The 15,669-nt window shown below is 38.2% G+C and overlaps 2 protein-coding genes across 4 annotated transcripts in view; one reads left to right on the forward strand and one right to left on the reverse strand.

The window, feature by feature from the left end:
• The first annotated feature begins 329 nt into the window (after positions 1–329).
• On the forward strand, positions 330–4,775 carry lmod2a (leiomodin 2 (cardiac) a). Its single transcript, XM_051690450.1, is given in 3 exon segments — positions 330–898; positions 901–959; positions 1,894–4,775. Coding segments are annotated over 3 exon segments (897 nt in total). The 5' UTR covers positions 330–783; the 3' UTR covers positions 2,617–4,775.
• A 132-nt stretch (positions 4,776–4,907) lies between these two features.
• The window catches only part of LOC127436343 (actin nucleation-promoting factor WASL-like), a 34,622-nt gene continuing 23,860 nt past the window's right edge, over positions 4,908–15,669 (reverse strand). For 2 of the 3 annotated variants that reach the window (XM_051690448.1, XM_051690446.1), the window contains 6 exons: positions 12,367–12,409; positions 10,773–10,926; positions 10,237–10,254; positions 7,820–8,325; positions 7,283–7,388; positions 4,908–5,925 (listed from right to left, as the gene is read on the reverse strand). In XM_051690448.1, coding sequence (XP_051546408.1) covers positions 5,864–5,925; positions 7,283–7,388; positions 7,820–8,325; positions 10,237–10,254; positions 10,773–10,926; positions 12,367–12,409 — 889 coding nt within the window. In that variant the 3' untranslated portion in view covers positions 4,908–5,863. The remainder of the gene's footprint in view (positions 5,926–7,282; positions 7,389–7,819; positions 8,326–10,236; positions 10,255–10,772; positions 10,927–12,366; positions 12,410–15,669) is intronic. The other variant, XM_051690447.1, reaches the window with a different exon arrangement.

Below are 15,669 nucleotides of genomic sequence, written 5' to 3' on the forward strand. Positions count from 1 at the left end.
GGGTCCAAAAGTCTGCAACTCAGTTCTATTTACATCTGGAAATAAACAAAAGTTTTAGGATTTTGAATTTTTTTTAATAAAGTTACAATGTAAAATGAAATAGTTCTAAGTTACCAATAAAAGGTAAGCAAATTTGTGACAATGACTATGTTATCTCCTTTGTAAAGAAGTTCATATTTCCTTGCTTTCATTGAAGCACACAAGATGCTCTTTAAAACATTCTCAGATCATGCTGGACTTTTTATTAATTAAAAAACAAAAAATCCAAATAAAAGAACTTTCATTAATGGTCACACTATTGGACTTTTGTACCCCACTCTGTGTACATGAATATAAGATCTTTTTGATGCCTCATGCCAGGATGCTTCCAGTACAGCAATTTAAAAAGCTGTGTTACATGACAAATTTCATTATGTGGCACTCTCCATACAAATTAAATTTGTTTTAGATGTCACCCGTAGTGCCAGTTCCTGTGTTTGTACTGGGCCAACAGTTGCTGACAGGTTTCACCACCTCAAAATGAACTCACATTCTTCATGTAAACTAATCTGGTTTTCCCCATGGTGAGACGCCATCATTCATAGACACTTTGTTTTGCATCTCCCTCCCCTGAAGTTCCTCCACTAGCTTCCCAGATTAGATTAACAGTGCATCTCTCAGGCTTCAACATACGCCAGGCAACAAACACTCACACGCTTGTACAGGGTACTAATCCCACATTTAAGTATTTGCGAAAGGAGAGTAAGAGTTCAATTTCAGGAGGGAGATTGTAGAATTAGAAGTATGAGTGGCTTTGGATACTGTAAAGAGCTTGAGAAGGCAATGGCTGAGATGGAACCTGATGTACGTACACCCACTGGACTAAGGCAAGAGGACCAGATGGCCAAGCAGCCAACAGGGATTTTTGCTGTGATGCTCTGCTGAAGTATTGGGAAGACGAGACTTACAGATTGCTAGAGGTATTCAGAGGTTTGAAAGTAGTGATTGAGTGACATATTTTTGATTCTAAATCCTTGATGTTATTTAATGCATTCATTTTACTTTTACACAGAAAACAAGACTGCAGTTTATGGATGTGCGTTTAAGGGTCAGATTATGCTATCTTGGACCAAATATACCCACAAAGTTAGCACAACCTTAAACGACCAACATTCTGAGACCTTTAGAAGTTCCCCTGACTAAATAATGTTTTTACTGAAATCTAAAACGTATTATAGGCGTACAGAATATCATAATTAGCAATGTCAATGGGAAATCCCAACATAATGTAAAAACAAGAGAGTGTGTGTGCTATATATGAAGCACTGCCATCACAGAGGTCAATGCTAAACCAAGTAACTTCCTATTGGTCAGTGCTGCGAGTTCACCAAACTTGAACCCCACATAAAATTCGTGTTAACAAATTTCTTTGCCACTGGAAGTCCATCAGGTTAAATACATGATCACACGGGTTCCCATTAAGATACTTATTTCGTCCGCAGAATTTCACCATGCAAAGGTAAATGACCGTGCCTTGATAAAGGAACTAAATATTCTTAAAATCTGAGAATTCAAAAAGGTTTAGGTAAGGGTTTGGGGTAGGTATAGGGTTAAGGTACTGCAGTTAGGTTAGGGTACCTAACAGCTCAATATAACAACAGCAGAAGTAAACTGAAAGTCTCCATGATATAAAATCTATATTCTATGTCAAAAAAACATTCTAAATTTTCTAAACTTTCTTCAAATGGGATTACCAAATATTTTGTGATCGCAAACTTGCCTTCATAGAACCTAGTTATACATAGCTGTTGCTTGTGTAGTTGTCTCAGATGGTGACAGTCTTTGTTAATTAAGAGTCACTGCCTGAGGTATGCCAGTGCTCAGCCTTGTTTTCCTTTCCATGGCAATTCACAGGACAGCATGGATGAGAGCCAGACAGATAAGAGTGAAGAGGAATGTGGCAATGAAGACCCTGAGGATAATGAAGAGGGGGGAGTGCAACAAAACAAAAGGCTTGGAAAGGTGGGTGATGGGGAGAAAGAAACAAGGTCAAGCAGACAGAATTTTAAGGACTTATCCCAATCAGATTGTAAGAGAAATTGCTACAGTAGTCGGAAACCAAATGGCATTAGTATAGCTGTCCTGCATCATGTAGACTCAAACCTGAATGCTAAGCCAGAGAGGCCAAGTGGTAATCCCATTGACATTGACCAGACCTTGAAGAAAATCTTGACAAATGATCCCTCAGTAAGTTCTGTCAACCTAAACAACACTGAAAACATCTCCCAAGGGGTTTTGGTGAGCTTTGCTGATGCCTTAATCTCAAACACTAACTTTAAGGTCTTCAGCTTTGCCAACACCCATGCAGATGACCAAGTAGCTTTGGCCTTGGCCAAAATGCTTAAGGAGAACTGGAACATCACCAACCTTAACATCAAGTCCAACTTTATTTCAGGCAAAGGCATCCTGGCCCTGATTGGGTCTCTTCAATACAACACACTGGTGGAGCTCCGATTCCACAACCAGCGGCACATCTGTGGAGGCCAAGTTGAGATGGTAACACTTCTGAGGGACAACACCACTCTCTTTCTTTTTTTTCACCCAATTTGGAATGCCCAATTCCCAGTGCGCTTTTAAGTCCTCGTGGTCGCGTACTGATTCACCTCAATCCGGGTGGCAGAGGACGAATCCCAGTTGCCTCCGCGTCTGAGACCATCAACCCGCGCATCTTATCACGTGGCTTGTTGAGCGCGTTGCCACGGAGACATAGCACGTGTGAGACTTCACGCCGTCCACCATGGCATCCGTGCTCAACTCACCACGTGCCCCACCGAGAACGAACCACATTATAGCGAACACGAGGAGGTTACCCCATGTGACACTACCCTCCCTAGCAACCGGCCAATTTGGTTGCTTAGGAGACCTGGCTAAAGTCACTCAGCACACACTGGGATTCGAACTAGCGAACTCCAGGGGTGGTAGCCAGCATATTTTACCACTGAGCTACCCAGGGCCCCCCAACACCACTCTCTTGAAACTAGGATACCAGTTTGACTTACCTGGCCCGAGGATGAGTGCAACCAGTATCTTAACCTGCAACCAAGACCGTCAGAGGCAAAGCCGGCTACAGCAAAGGAGAGAGCAAGACAATTTGGAAAGTACTGAACAAGAAGCAAAAACATTGGACACTATGGACAACACACAATCATCAAATTTTTAGACTTCAACAGACGAGAAGAGCATTACGCAGACAAAACTGCACAATTCTATCTTGTCTTCTTTACCCCATCAACTTCACAGTCAACCCAATGGAGCAAGAAATGTACCAACTAGAAAGATTGCTAAGATGGTCAAACAGCATGAAGAGACACCAACAGATAACGTTGTAGGCCAAAGCAAGGTTAACGCAAATAAAGAAAATGAACTCACAGGTGACAAACATGGTGAGAATATTCTTCAAGACCACAAAAATCCCCTAAAATCAGTATTTGAAAAAATGATCAGAAAAGATGACAAAGTGTCTGGAAGGTGATCAGGGGTCAATGTGTGATAATCTATTGGCAGCCATTCGTAGAAGCAGCATTGGTACACTTCGGAGGGTAGACATTTTACTTGTCCTGGACATATTCAAGTAGCCAAGCCTCAAAAATACAACCCTCAAATTGACAACTGACTCTAGCAACATTGCTGGACAGGACAGAACCCCTGAGCACTGAGGGTTCTACTGTACATGCAACTTTGTTCTGAAGCAAACACACTCTTATTTGACAGACACTTAAAATATCAAACCTCTACATATAATCATCCTTGAAAAGGCAAATGTCACTAATAAGAATTTATAACTTTGTAAACTTTGCTTAGGGTATCTGCCACACATATAGGAGCATATTCTGTCAATTTAAGCTGCAAATCTGGCATTGAATAAACTAATTAATGTAAATGCTTGTTAAGAGTCCTTGCACAGTCCAAGTAACCCATTCTAAGGCATATTAGTGATGTTAGGCCACCCTAAAAAGCAAATGATAGAATGCAGACTTACCCATCTCATTATGCAAACTCTCTAGAGCAGGAGTTCCCAAAAGTTTTTGTCAACTGAAACCATTGACCTAGAGGGCAGATAACCATAATATACTATCCACTTAGCTATAGCACAAATTGTCTGATTAAATTTGTAAAGAACATGCTTGTTTTAACATTAAATTGACTAATGATTCTTTTTGCAAAAGGTTTGCAAAACATAATTTTTCCAGATTGATCATCACACAGAACATTGGTGACAGGAGGTTGAATGTTTTGTCTGCTAAAATTGGCCTACGCTTTCCCCCAGTGGCCGAATTTGGAACTACAGTCGTGTGCATGGGCAGTGCGCACCTTTGCACGTACATAAAAGGCAGTGTGTTAGTTTTTCATTAACCTGAATAATAATTAGATTGATATACTCTCAACACCACACACACAAAAAAAAAAAAGATTTAGGCATTTCAATGTAATTGAGAAATCTTTTACAAAATAATAATGAAAATTTTTTATATTTACTTTAGGTAAAATATTACACATTCAGTTTGATGGTATTTTGTTTGGAAATGTAAATGTGTAAAAAAAATAGACTTGAAAGAAAAAACTCGGATCGTTCACACTAATATTTGCAATAGCACCCCTTGTGGCAATGTTGAGAATGCAACATGTACTTCCATTGTGTTATGAATTGCGGTCTGATGTATTTTGGAATGCAACAGAACAAAACAGCATTCTTTCATTTACTTCTTTGTAAATGTAAAATCAAGTAAGCCAGAGATCAAAAGGGATGTGACATAAAAGGCACACTGTGTGCGATATTCAGGGCATAAACTTTCGCCGATAACATTTGCATAAACTAAACCTATAAGCAATACAAAAGTGTTGATTATCAAGAAAGGCACCATGTCGGGTTTGTAAATATTACCATTTATTTAAGTATAGAATTTAGTGTTTTCATTTCACATACCAACCCACTTGTAAGATTTTTTGTCAATTTTAAAATGTTAAACCAGCAGTAATTGTACACAAGGGTGTTTTTTTTTTTTTCATTACCTTGAATGTAGTTGGCGGTCAAACATTGACTATAAAAAGCTTCTAACGAATGGAAGTTTAAATATAGAGTTGTGAAGTGCTTTTTTTATTATTTTATTCTACATTTGGGAATCGATGACTTTTCAGATTTAAAGTAGGCTGTACTCATAAATACAGTTTCAATCTACAGTATATATTTTTTCTGTTAATAAAGTGAAACCAAAAACTCCAAACTCTCTACTCTGTGACGTGCAATGTAGTGTGACATCTTAAGTTGATCGTGACTGCCATTGAAATCATATTTAATGTGTTCAGCCAATGTGTTGTCATCCTGCAGTGAATTTCCTTTCGCTATTCGTGCAAAAATATATATAGCCTCAATATATCAGCCTGGTGTACATTTACAAGGGAAACAATACAGGGCACATACATAATCTGATAGGAGAACTAGGATTTGAATAAGAAATGTACAGAAAAGTAGGGTATGAAAATAGTGTTATCTAAATCATTAATCAACAATTAATAAGGACATCAAGCGTCCTGTCCATCTCCCTTTCCCCTCTCACAGGGAAACAAAAACATTCAGGTCAACAAATAATGACTCCTGGCATAAAAATTCACATGGTTATTCCAGAAGATTATTTTACAGAGGATAAATGACAATACTTTACAGATTACATAAGGTATTGCACAGATTATATATATATATATATAAAAAAAGGCAACAAAAATATACAGCAATTTGAAAAAAAACATACACAGAATTTTGAGTAAAATTTGGGGAAGTGAGATTTTAGTATCATTTACTCTACTGGGTGGGGTTAGTGTTGGGGGATTAATCATCCCATTCGTCATCATCCTCAAAGTCTTCATCATCCTCGTCATCCTCATCTTCATCTGAGGGATCAAAGATATTGCATAACCACAGTTAAAAACTCAGTAGTTAACACTGAATTCCACTCTAACTCACAATCAGTAGTGAAGTTCATCTAAACAAAGTGTCACCTAAAGGTACATTTTTTGCAACGTATGATCGTATGAAAAAAAATCACCCCAAAAATGATAAACAACTTAAATTTCCGTTCCTTGCAACTACTTTTATAGTGCTTTTGAATGCTTTTTGAAGCTTGAAATCTCCAGTGACCATTCATTGTAATTGCTTGGAAAAGAGCGACCAGCGCATTCTTCAATGTTCCAAACCAGGGTTTGCCAAATAAACATTTGTTGCAATGCATGCTAATGCAGGAATCCAGTGACCAAAGAGAATGTCAGAGAGGCGGGTCCAGTTTTGCTTTCGGAAATCCAATTTCACTGTGTTCCTGCTTGATTTCAAACTGGCTTTTTCTACACATTTATGAATCTTACGCATTCCTATAAATCAAACAATCATACAGAGCTAAGTGCCCTAACTCAACAGTCAGGGATTATCTAACCATTTAAGCTTGGGAAATATTAATAACTACAGTTTTGACCAACACAAAATAGGTATCGTTTGAAAGCTTAGAAGCTCTACTTTACAATGTATGTAGGCATTATGACCAAAAATAAACAAGTGCTTTGAAATTTGCAGACAAATCAGAAGTTTTCCATTTTTATAATTTATTCATAATTTTGCACTGTACATATTGTAATCAGTAAAGGAGATGGAGCCAAGTACATGACACAGACTCAATGATGACTCAAATGGCACAGAATGAAAATCATTCTGTGAAATCTCATTACAAAAATGATGTCTGCATGCTATGCAAACCATTAGTCATTTTTGTGTTTGCCTGTGTACTTATTTCTTATGTACAATTTTTATGTTTTATTTGTTTGGAGAGGCTTTTGGACACTTGGAGATGTTTTTGGACACAAGGAAAAATTATATTTGTAATGCTATAACTTTTGATTGCTTTGTTGTATCAACACAAAATTTTACTCTGTTACAGTTGACATGATTGGGAACAAAACAAATGCAGTTTTTCTGAGCCAACGTATTTATACCCTGAGGTATATAATGTCAATTCAGAAAAATAAGAAAAAAAAAAAAGAACATTTTTGGCTCATTTTTTGTGTGAGTTTTCAGTAGTTTCTTAGGCTGAGAGTCTCAGAATTTATAATATTATCATATTATGTCAAGTCACAAGTCTTTAATTTTAGGTATGCAACTGAAACAGGAAATCTTTAAAAACACCCTCAGAGCTTAAATGGTTAAAAGGCCATTTTTATGACCCAATATAAGGTCATACTGGAGAGTGGACAAGGCACTTACCCGAGGAGTGGATGGCTTTGCTCCTCTTTTGCATTACCTCCATCAGAGCGCCAACAATGCCTGCTGACTGAGCAGGGGTGGGTGGTCCTGAGTCATTATCTGATACCTGTACAGTCAAAAATAGGAAAAGGAATCAGAACCATGCTCAGCCATGATTTTCAGTAGAAATAAAATGTTTTATATGACACATTTGCCCCAAAAACTTATTTGGACACTTGGGCCACAATTAATGTAATTCATAAAAATTTTTTTTTCAATTTTCCATTTTTGCAATTTTCTGTGGCTGTATGAAGTCATTTCCCCTTGAAAAGGACATGTTAACTTTTAAACATATTGTCCACCTCCACTTAATGGGAAATAATCATTATACGTTAGGATCTTTGTTTTGCTTTACTGGAAAGCAGAGAAACAAATTGTCAACTCACTCCCTCCCCCAAAAATATCCCATTCACTTTTAACTGTACAATGTAATAAAAGGGGAGAAGCCCCAAAATAAATAAATAATAGTTTATCCTGGATAAAGGTTGTGATCCTCACTGTTTTGAGCTGGATGCCCTGTCGGATCTGGTCGAGTAGTGCATCTCGCCCTGTGGACGACACAGGCCTGTTGTTTTGCTCCACCTTCTTCAGACTGGCGCCCTCCCTAATTTGCTCAAGTAGAGCTGACTTGCCATCCATGGGTGAGGGCGCAGGTTCACTGTGGCCTCCATCCATTTCAGAAGGTGGTGGAGGTCCAGGTGGTGGTGGTGGAGGGGGAGGCGGAGGAGGGGTGGCTCCTCCAGATGAAGGTGGTGGTGGAGGTATTGAGGCCGGGGCAGGTGGAGGAGGAGGTGGATGTCCTCTACTGGGCGGTGGTGGTGGAGGCGCTCCCATGGTTGGCCGTGATGGAGGAGGTGGAGGGGGGGCGGATGTGGGTGCCCTTGAAGGTGGAGGGGGTGGTGGGGCTCCTCGTCCCCGCACTGGAGGTGGTGGAGGTGGGGGTCCAGAAGTGTGAGGAGGGGGTGGGGGAGGTGGGCCACCTCGGGAGGGTGGAGGTGGGGGTGCTGCCAGTAAAGAAAATGAATTAAGATAAAAGAAAAATGAGCTCTCTCCCCTATTTTAGCACAGTTTAAAATGGACATGATACAGTATTTGAAACACACTTTGCTTCTTCCTGGGTCAAGGGTAATTTTATCTTTAAATATATATATATATTTTTAATATAATTACAATTAATTAACATTTGTAACAATTATATAACTAGATATAATGTTCACATACTGGACGATTTATTTTTGATCATCTAAGCATCTGGAAAATGTAATTATCATTTTGTGGTCTGCGCCGCAATAGAAGAAAATCTGGTTGACTCGGGCAAGTGATCCACTCTGCGTTCTCCTATGCCTGGAACATGTACATCGAGGAATGTCTTGTTGAAGCCTGCGCACCCGAGTGCTCTATTTAGGATGGTGCAGAGTGGATCACTAGCAAGAGTGGTTCTGCATGTGAAAACAAGCTTCAAACGCACCGCACAGATACGCGTTTCAAATAATAAGCATTTTAAGCGCAGAGTGCATGATAATTACCATTAAATTTGCTTTGGTGGCCAGAACTTTCACATTGGCAGCGACCGAAAAATTTCAAATGCAGGATAAACCCTGATTACAAATAACAGTAGCCCAAAACAACGGCTAAACAGCTGTTTGTCTGTTGGTTAACATCATTTTCCACACCCACGCAGTCTAGGTGATGTCAGCCGAAAAGTAAAGTCGTTTTGGAGTAAAGCAGAGCAAGTAAATACATTTGAATATTATAAAAGATTTGAATTTTTTATTTTTTATTTTTTTAATGTTCACAGATTTATCGTGCACAATAAATTGCACCACAAAACCACATCAACATCCGCACTGACCCCGTTAACACCTGGTGTAAAGAGGCGTTTAGGGAGATCCAATCACATGTGTTCAGGCAAGACACATCGCTGTTTACACCTGCTCTCTTAAATACCTTTCCTTTGACTTTTTGTGTTTAGATTTCGAGAGGAGGGTCCTCCGATTTCATGACGACATCAATCAATCAAACAATATGCCAGTGTGTTAATGCATGATAATAAACTGCATAAAAAGACAGAAAAGACATGGAAAGCACGGAAAAAAAGGGCAGTTATTTTAGTGGAGTACCTGTGTTAGCGGAGCTTCAGATGTGTGCATGTCATCTGTGTCTCTGCATGTCGATATCAGACACAATAAAAAAAGATTTGTGAAGTTCTCGTGTAGGTATATGAATTTGCTTTTTCAAATGTTCAGATTGGGTGGTTATTTCCTTTTAAAGCCGCTAGTGACAGGCACAGTTTAAACTCTTGTTTTAGCGCAGTGGTTCTTTGAAAGGCGAGAGGTGTTGATTTGCTGCTGTCTGGGTCGCATCAGGATGGATTGGCGTTTACACCTCAAATGCGATGTGGTCACATGCATTTTTGACTACCTTTCTATTTGGCTTTTGTAATCCAATCACAAAGTTTTAGATCCACTTTTACACCTGAAATTAGCATTGAACACTTGTGATCGGATCACCCGAATTGCATCTTAATATCAGGTTTAAATGAGGTCTTTATGAATGGTATATCACACTTAAAAAGATCAAAAACATTTAGCTTCTTTAAATAAGGTTTAATGTCTATTTGCTTCTATAAAATCATCGTACATAAATAAATGCCTCATTAAGAATCAAGAAGAAGAGGAGCCAGGCCTTTATTCAAAATGTATTCCACTTAGTGTAATAAGTCTACTAATATGCTCATGCACAACTCTCTACTCACATTAAATTCAACAGGCACTCTCACACCTAAGGCATGTCCTTTAAGGTGTTAATCAAGTAAACATTCAAAACAAGCCGCATCTGCTTGCAAAGGCTCGGACCTCTTATTCATGCAAATCTAAGCCTAGGTTCACTAAAAAAAAAAAACATGTTTTACCTACCACACCACCGGGGAGGACCTGAAGACAGACCACATAGATGGATCAAATATAGCATAAAGCCTCTATTAAAGTTCTGAATGTGTTCTGATAAATAATTTCTTGCTATGAAAGAATATACTGAATATATATAAAAACATGCTTCTGATTGCTGCTTCTGGTCTGCTGTTTGTTCAAACAATGGAAGACTGGGAGTCGAGTCAAAAGGCGTTAGGAATGTTTGTAAAACACATTTGGAAATGGGTTATTTTTGCAATTCAATTACGTGTTTTAAATACAAGTTTGACTGAATGACTGTGATTTTCTGTGGAGCATTTTGTCTCTGCCTTGACGCTTGAAACATGTCATGCTGTGCCTAATTAGGACAAAGTGTTACTATGGCCTTGGAAAACTATTTTTTGTTAATACACGTCTGCAACAGGCCAGACAACTTTTTCAACTGATTATGGTTTGTGCACAGACCCCAAAGATATAAATATGTGAGGTCACAAAATTGCAGGTGTTCAGTGCAGTGAGTATATGACAGCAATCAGTCTCACCTTGTCTCCTCAACTCATTCTTCACTGCCTCTACTCCTCCCTTCTTCTCAATGAAGTCATAGATGACCTTAGACGTCTCCTTGTCTTTAAGCTGGGCCTCGGAGATGCCACACATGTCAAAAAGGTTCTTCAGCTCTGGGTCCAAGTTATTTAACTGCAATAACAAGTATTAAGACCAAGTATTATGACTTTTTTTACAATCAGCACCACAGCACATTTAATTAATACTGACTTTGTTTTGAAATTCAAGGAAACTGGGTATTAAACTAAATTTGCCTTTTCCTGAAGTAAATACTAGTGCTTGCAAGGCGTCAATATAACAGTGTTAATTTTAAGTAAAACAACACTTATTGAGTGTACTTGGCCGTGCAAAAGTCAGCGCACTGATGCTAGATTGTTGTGGATGCTTGCGAGTGCGCTGCTATGCAGTTGCCTAGGTGTTAGCATTGGTTTTTACGGTGTTGCAACACAGTTGCTAGGGAGTTCTGGGTGCTTGCTTACTGGCCAAATTTCTGTGATATTCTGGTCCCTAGATATGGCTCGGGTCCCCTTTTCAATGCAATTCTATAGGATTTATTTGCTTGTTTTATTGTCCACAAAAATCATCTGATCGCTTACAAAAGAAACAGCACACTTCTCCACAATAGGTTGCATGATTTGAGGTATAATTCATGTCCATAACTCAAAAAGTTCTATTTACTAGCTACATGCTGAAGTTTAATACTTAGGGTTCGGGGTTTGCTTAAATCCCTTACCTTAAGTAAGAGCAATAGTAATGCTTGCCTTAGCAAGCACCACTAAATATAGAAAGAGAGAGGGAGAGAGCGAGAGAGAGAGAGAGAGAGAGAGAGAGAGAGAGAGAAGATTAATAGTAATGGTAATAGTAAGAACGAAAAGACCAATCCCAATTCAGTATGCCAAAAGATATAAAAGATCAATCGCAACTCAGTATGCAAATAATACAGCACATTTTCCCAGTTGAACTCCATGCTGTAATCAAATTCAGTGCGATCTTGCCACCTTGTGGTGAAACTGTTAATGGTAAACACAGAGGGCTTTGGTAAAACCAGCCATTATGTCATGCAGGACATTCCAACGGCATGCACAATGCAACACTTGAAATCCGAGAGCGTCTTGAGAGCATTTTAAAAAATTCCAGAGACTTAAGAGAAACACTTTATACTTTATTGTTTCTGGCACAAGAAAGCTTGTCTGACACTGAAATTCTGATCGAATCATAAATTTAAAACATTAGGTAATTTTATTTTACACGACCACGTTGGCAGGACCTGCAGTATTTCCATAAAAAATATTTGCCATAAATCAATATTATAAACAATGTGAATATATGTATACTGCAATAATGTGTAAAAATGCAGCATGTGGATTGTTGTGGGTGAGAGGCTGCATTTTCAAGCGTCAGATGCTTCAGCCTGCATGAACACAAGGCTATTTAGGCATTTCATCATGCCATGTCTACACAGGTCAGCATTGTTTTCCTATAAGAGATTCTTCAATTTGTATGTAAGAGCCTGTATGAGACACAGAGAGTGTGCTGGTTGGGAGTGACAGCAAGTCATTGTTGTGTACTCACATCGAAGCCTGTGTTCGGATCCCAGCCTACATGGCCAATGTGCCTGTAAAAGATTGTATTAAACACATGAAAGTGCTCAGGTCAGTGTCAATGCAGAAGCACAAACTATAACCTGATAAGGGCCACATGACACAAGGGTGAACTTAAAAAAACAGGCTAAACCAAACTACATGCAATACACGCTACAGTGTTTGCTTTTGAGCAGAAAGCCAAAAAAAGACTTACAAACAAAACATGGCTCATTAAAAGCTATAAAAACTTGTGAAAGCAGTGTGACAGAACTTGGATATACAGTGGCAAGAAAAAGTATGTGAACCCTTTGGAATTTGCTGGTTTTCTGCATACATTTTATCATAAAATGTGATCTCATCTTCATTAAAGTCACAAGTATAGACAAAACACAATGTGCTTAAGCTAACAACACACAAAAAATTATAAGCTTTCATTACTGAACACAACCCATTAAACATTCACAGTGCTGTGGAAAAAGTAAGTGAACCCATATGCTAAAGATGTCAACAAATGTTGGAGTAAGGAGATGGCAAACCTGGCATCCAGTTAATGAAACTAGATTTGAGGTGTGGGTTAGAGCTACTTTATAAAAAGCACTCAAACATTTTGAGTTTGCTATTCACAAGAAGCATCTGTTGATGTGGACCATGCCTCGCAAAAAAAGAGATCTTAGAAGACCTACGATCAAGAACTGTTACTTTGCATACAGCTGGTAAGGGTTACAAAGTTATCTCGAAGAGCTTAGATATTCATCTGTCCACAGTTAGACAAATTGTCTATAAATGGAGACCATTTAGTACTGTGGCTACTCTCCCTAGAAGTGGCCATCCAGCCAAGATGACTCAAAGGGCACACCTAGAGTGACAGCTAAAGACTTGAAGGAATCACTGGAACTGGTTAACATCTCTGTTCATGCGTCTACTATACAGAAAACATTAGCTTAGTAGAAGTTTGTGATGCAGCAGGACAATGACCTGAAACATCGAAGTAAATCAACTTCAGAATGGCTTCAAAAAAGAAAAGCCACCTTTTAAAGTGGCCCAGTCAGAGCCCAGACCATAACCCAATATAGATGCTGTGGAATGACCTCAAGAGAGCCGTTCACACCAGACATCCTAAGAATATGGCTGAGCTGAAGCAGTTCTGTAAGGAAGAATGGTCCAAAATTATTCTGAACGGTGTGCAGGTCTAATCCACAGCTACTGGAAATGCTTGGTTGAGGTTATAGAAGCCAAAGGAGGATCAACTAGTTATTAAATCCAAGGGTTCACTTACTTTATCCACAGCACTGTGAATGTTTAATGGGATGTGTTCACTAAAGATATGAAAGATTATAATTGATTGTGCTGTTAGCTTAAGCACATTGTACTTTGTCTATACTTATGACTTTCATGAAGATGAGATCACATTTTATGTCCAATTAATGCAGAAAACCAGCTAATTCCAAAAGGGTTCACATACTTTTCATACCACTGTAGGTCTGGGTTAAAATATTGTTTTTCTGATTATTCACGACATTCATTTGAACTATTCCGATATAGAGTCTTAAAAATCCAGAGACTGATCTTTTATTTTCAGTTTAAAGTAGGGCTGTCAAACATTTTTTTAATCAAATTAATTACGACATGCCGATTAATCACAAATAATGGCATATCAATATTTGCTGAAAATGGCCCCCAAAAAAGGATAATAAAAAATGTATTATACACTAATATAAATTATAAATATAAAATAGGGATGCACTGATGTATCGGCTGCCGATATTCGTCGGCTAATTGACCAAATTAAAACCACCAATTTACGGTAATAAGCATGAAAACACGAATTTAAAAAAACTGATCATTTATTTAGTAACACACTTTGTAAAAATTCTGAATTCAAATGTACAATCCATAAATAATAATAGCCACAATATGTAGAAGGGATGGCACTCCTAAGAACATGTAATATAAAATTTTTATTCTTTCTTGTCCTCACGGTAATGCAGAAAGAACGGCATAAACGGACGTAACTGTTGTTATAGGAACACTTACCGATAGGCTACATGATGAGGGAAACCATCCAAAACGCTTTGAAACCAGCAGATTTTGACTTCTGAGATATCAGAAATTAAATATACTGGAAATTATTTATTGTTACAACAGTAAAAAAGCTTTTGTACCACTTTAAAAATGTTTAAGCATTTCCAAGTAAAACGGTGATCTGATGACAAAATAAGATAAATGGCAAAATATCGGTATTGGTCTATAGTTTTTTGTTAAAATCAGTATCAAAGATTTTCATATCGGTGCATCCCTAATATAAAATATATAATAAATAGAATAATTCAGATATTCAGACTGAAATATATTGCATTATTGTGGCAGACAAGCATTGATTAGACAATACATAGTGTCTTTAGAATTGAATATATTGTTCGTTTTATTCCCATATCATTGAACATAAGCCTACAGTCGACACGACAGCATCCCATTTTGCAACTGAGTCCATCAGTCTGTCCTGTTCTTAAGTGTCACTTTGTCGCGAAACTTTGAAATTGGTCTTGAAATTTTGTTGTGCTTCGTCGAGCTGTGAAGAGCACACCATGTGTGACCAGCTCTAATTCTGTTGCCGTGCTGCTTATGAAGTTTGTTGAGGTGTGCTGACTGCCCCCTGCTAATGCAGCTCATAAAAACACGAAATTACATCAGGGTTCCCACTCTTTTCAAGGCACAATTTTCCTGGACATTTCCAGGACATTATATGTGCCCAACAAGGATAATATTTAAGCAAAAACACATAAGTGTCAATCAAGCCTTTATTTTGGCGTTTCTGTTTGTTTTTTGACGGTAGTTTCTCACCTCCAGATAAGCAGTTTGCTCCATGGCCCAGTGTGATTATTAATCCCCGTAAAGCTGTGATTGTATGTAGCTGTATGTGCTGTACACTTCAGAGTGGTCTCTGTCATCTTACACACACAAGAGCACACGTGATGATAATGATGAGGTGTTTTCAGTGTATGAGAGGCCTGCTCCATACATTCATTTTGAAGCGTGCATCACTTGCAGATTATTTATTTATTCAATTAAATCAGAGTCTTTTTTAGTTTAATTAACACACTAGGACATATCACAATTTTAATTTGATTAATTGTACATTCAAACATTCATTTTCATCTAAATGTGTAATATTCCATGACATGCTGCGTTTTACTGCTAATGCCATTTTTATGTCTAGATTCTGTTTTCCTCATAATACATGTGGTAACCGCGGTAAAAACTGACTCTAATTGTTGACTTATTGTAAATTAAT

The sequence above is a fragment of the Myxocyprinus asiaticus genome, chromosome 46 (genome assembly GCF_019703515.2).
Source record: "Myxocyprinus asiaticus isolate MX2 ecotype Aquarium Trade chromosome 46, UBuf_Myxa_2, whole genome shotgun sequence".
Taxonomy (NCBI): Eukaryota; Metazoa; Chordata; class Actinopteri; order Cypriniformes; family Catostomidae; genus Myxocyprinus; species Myxocyprinus asiaticus.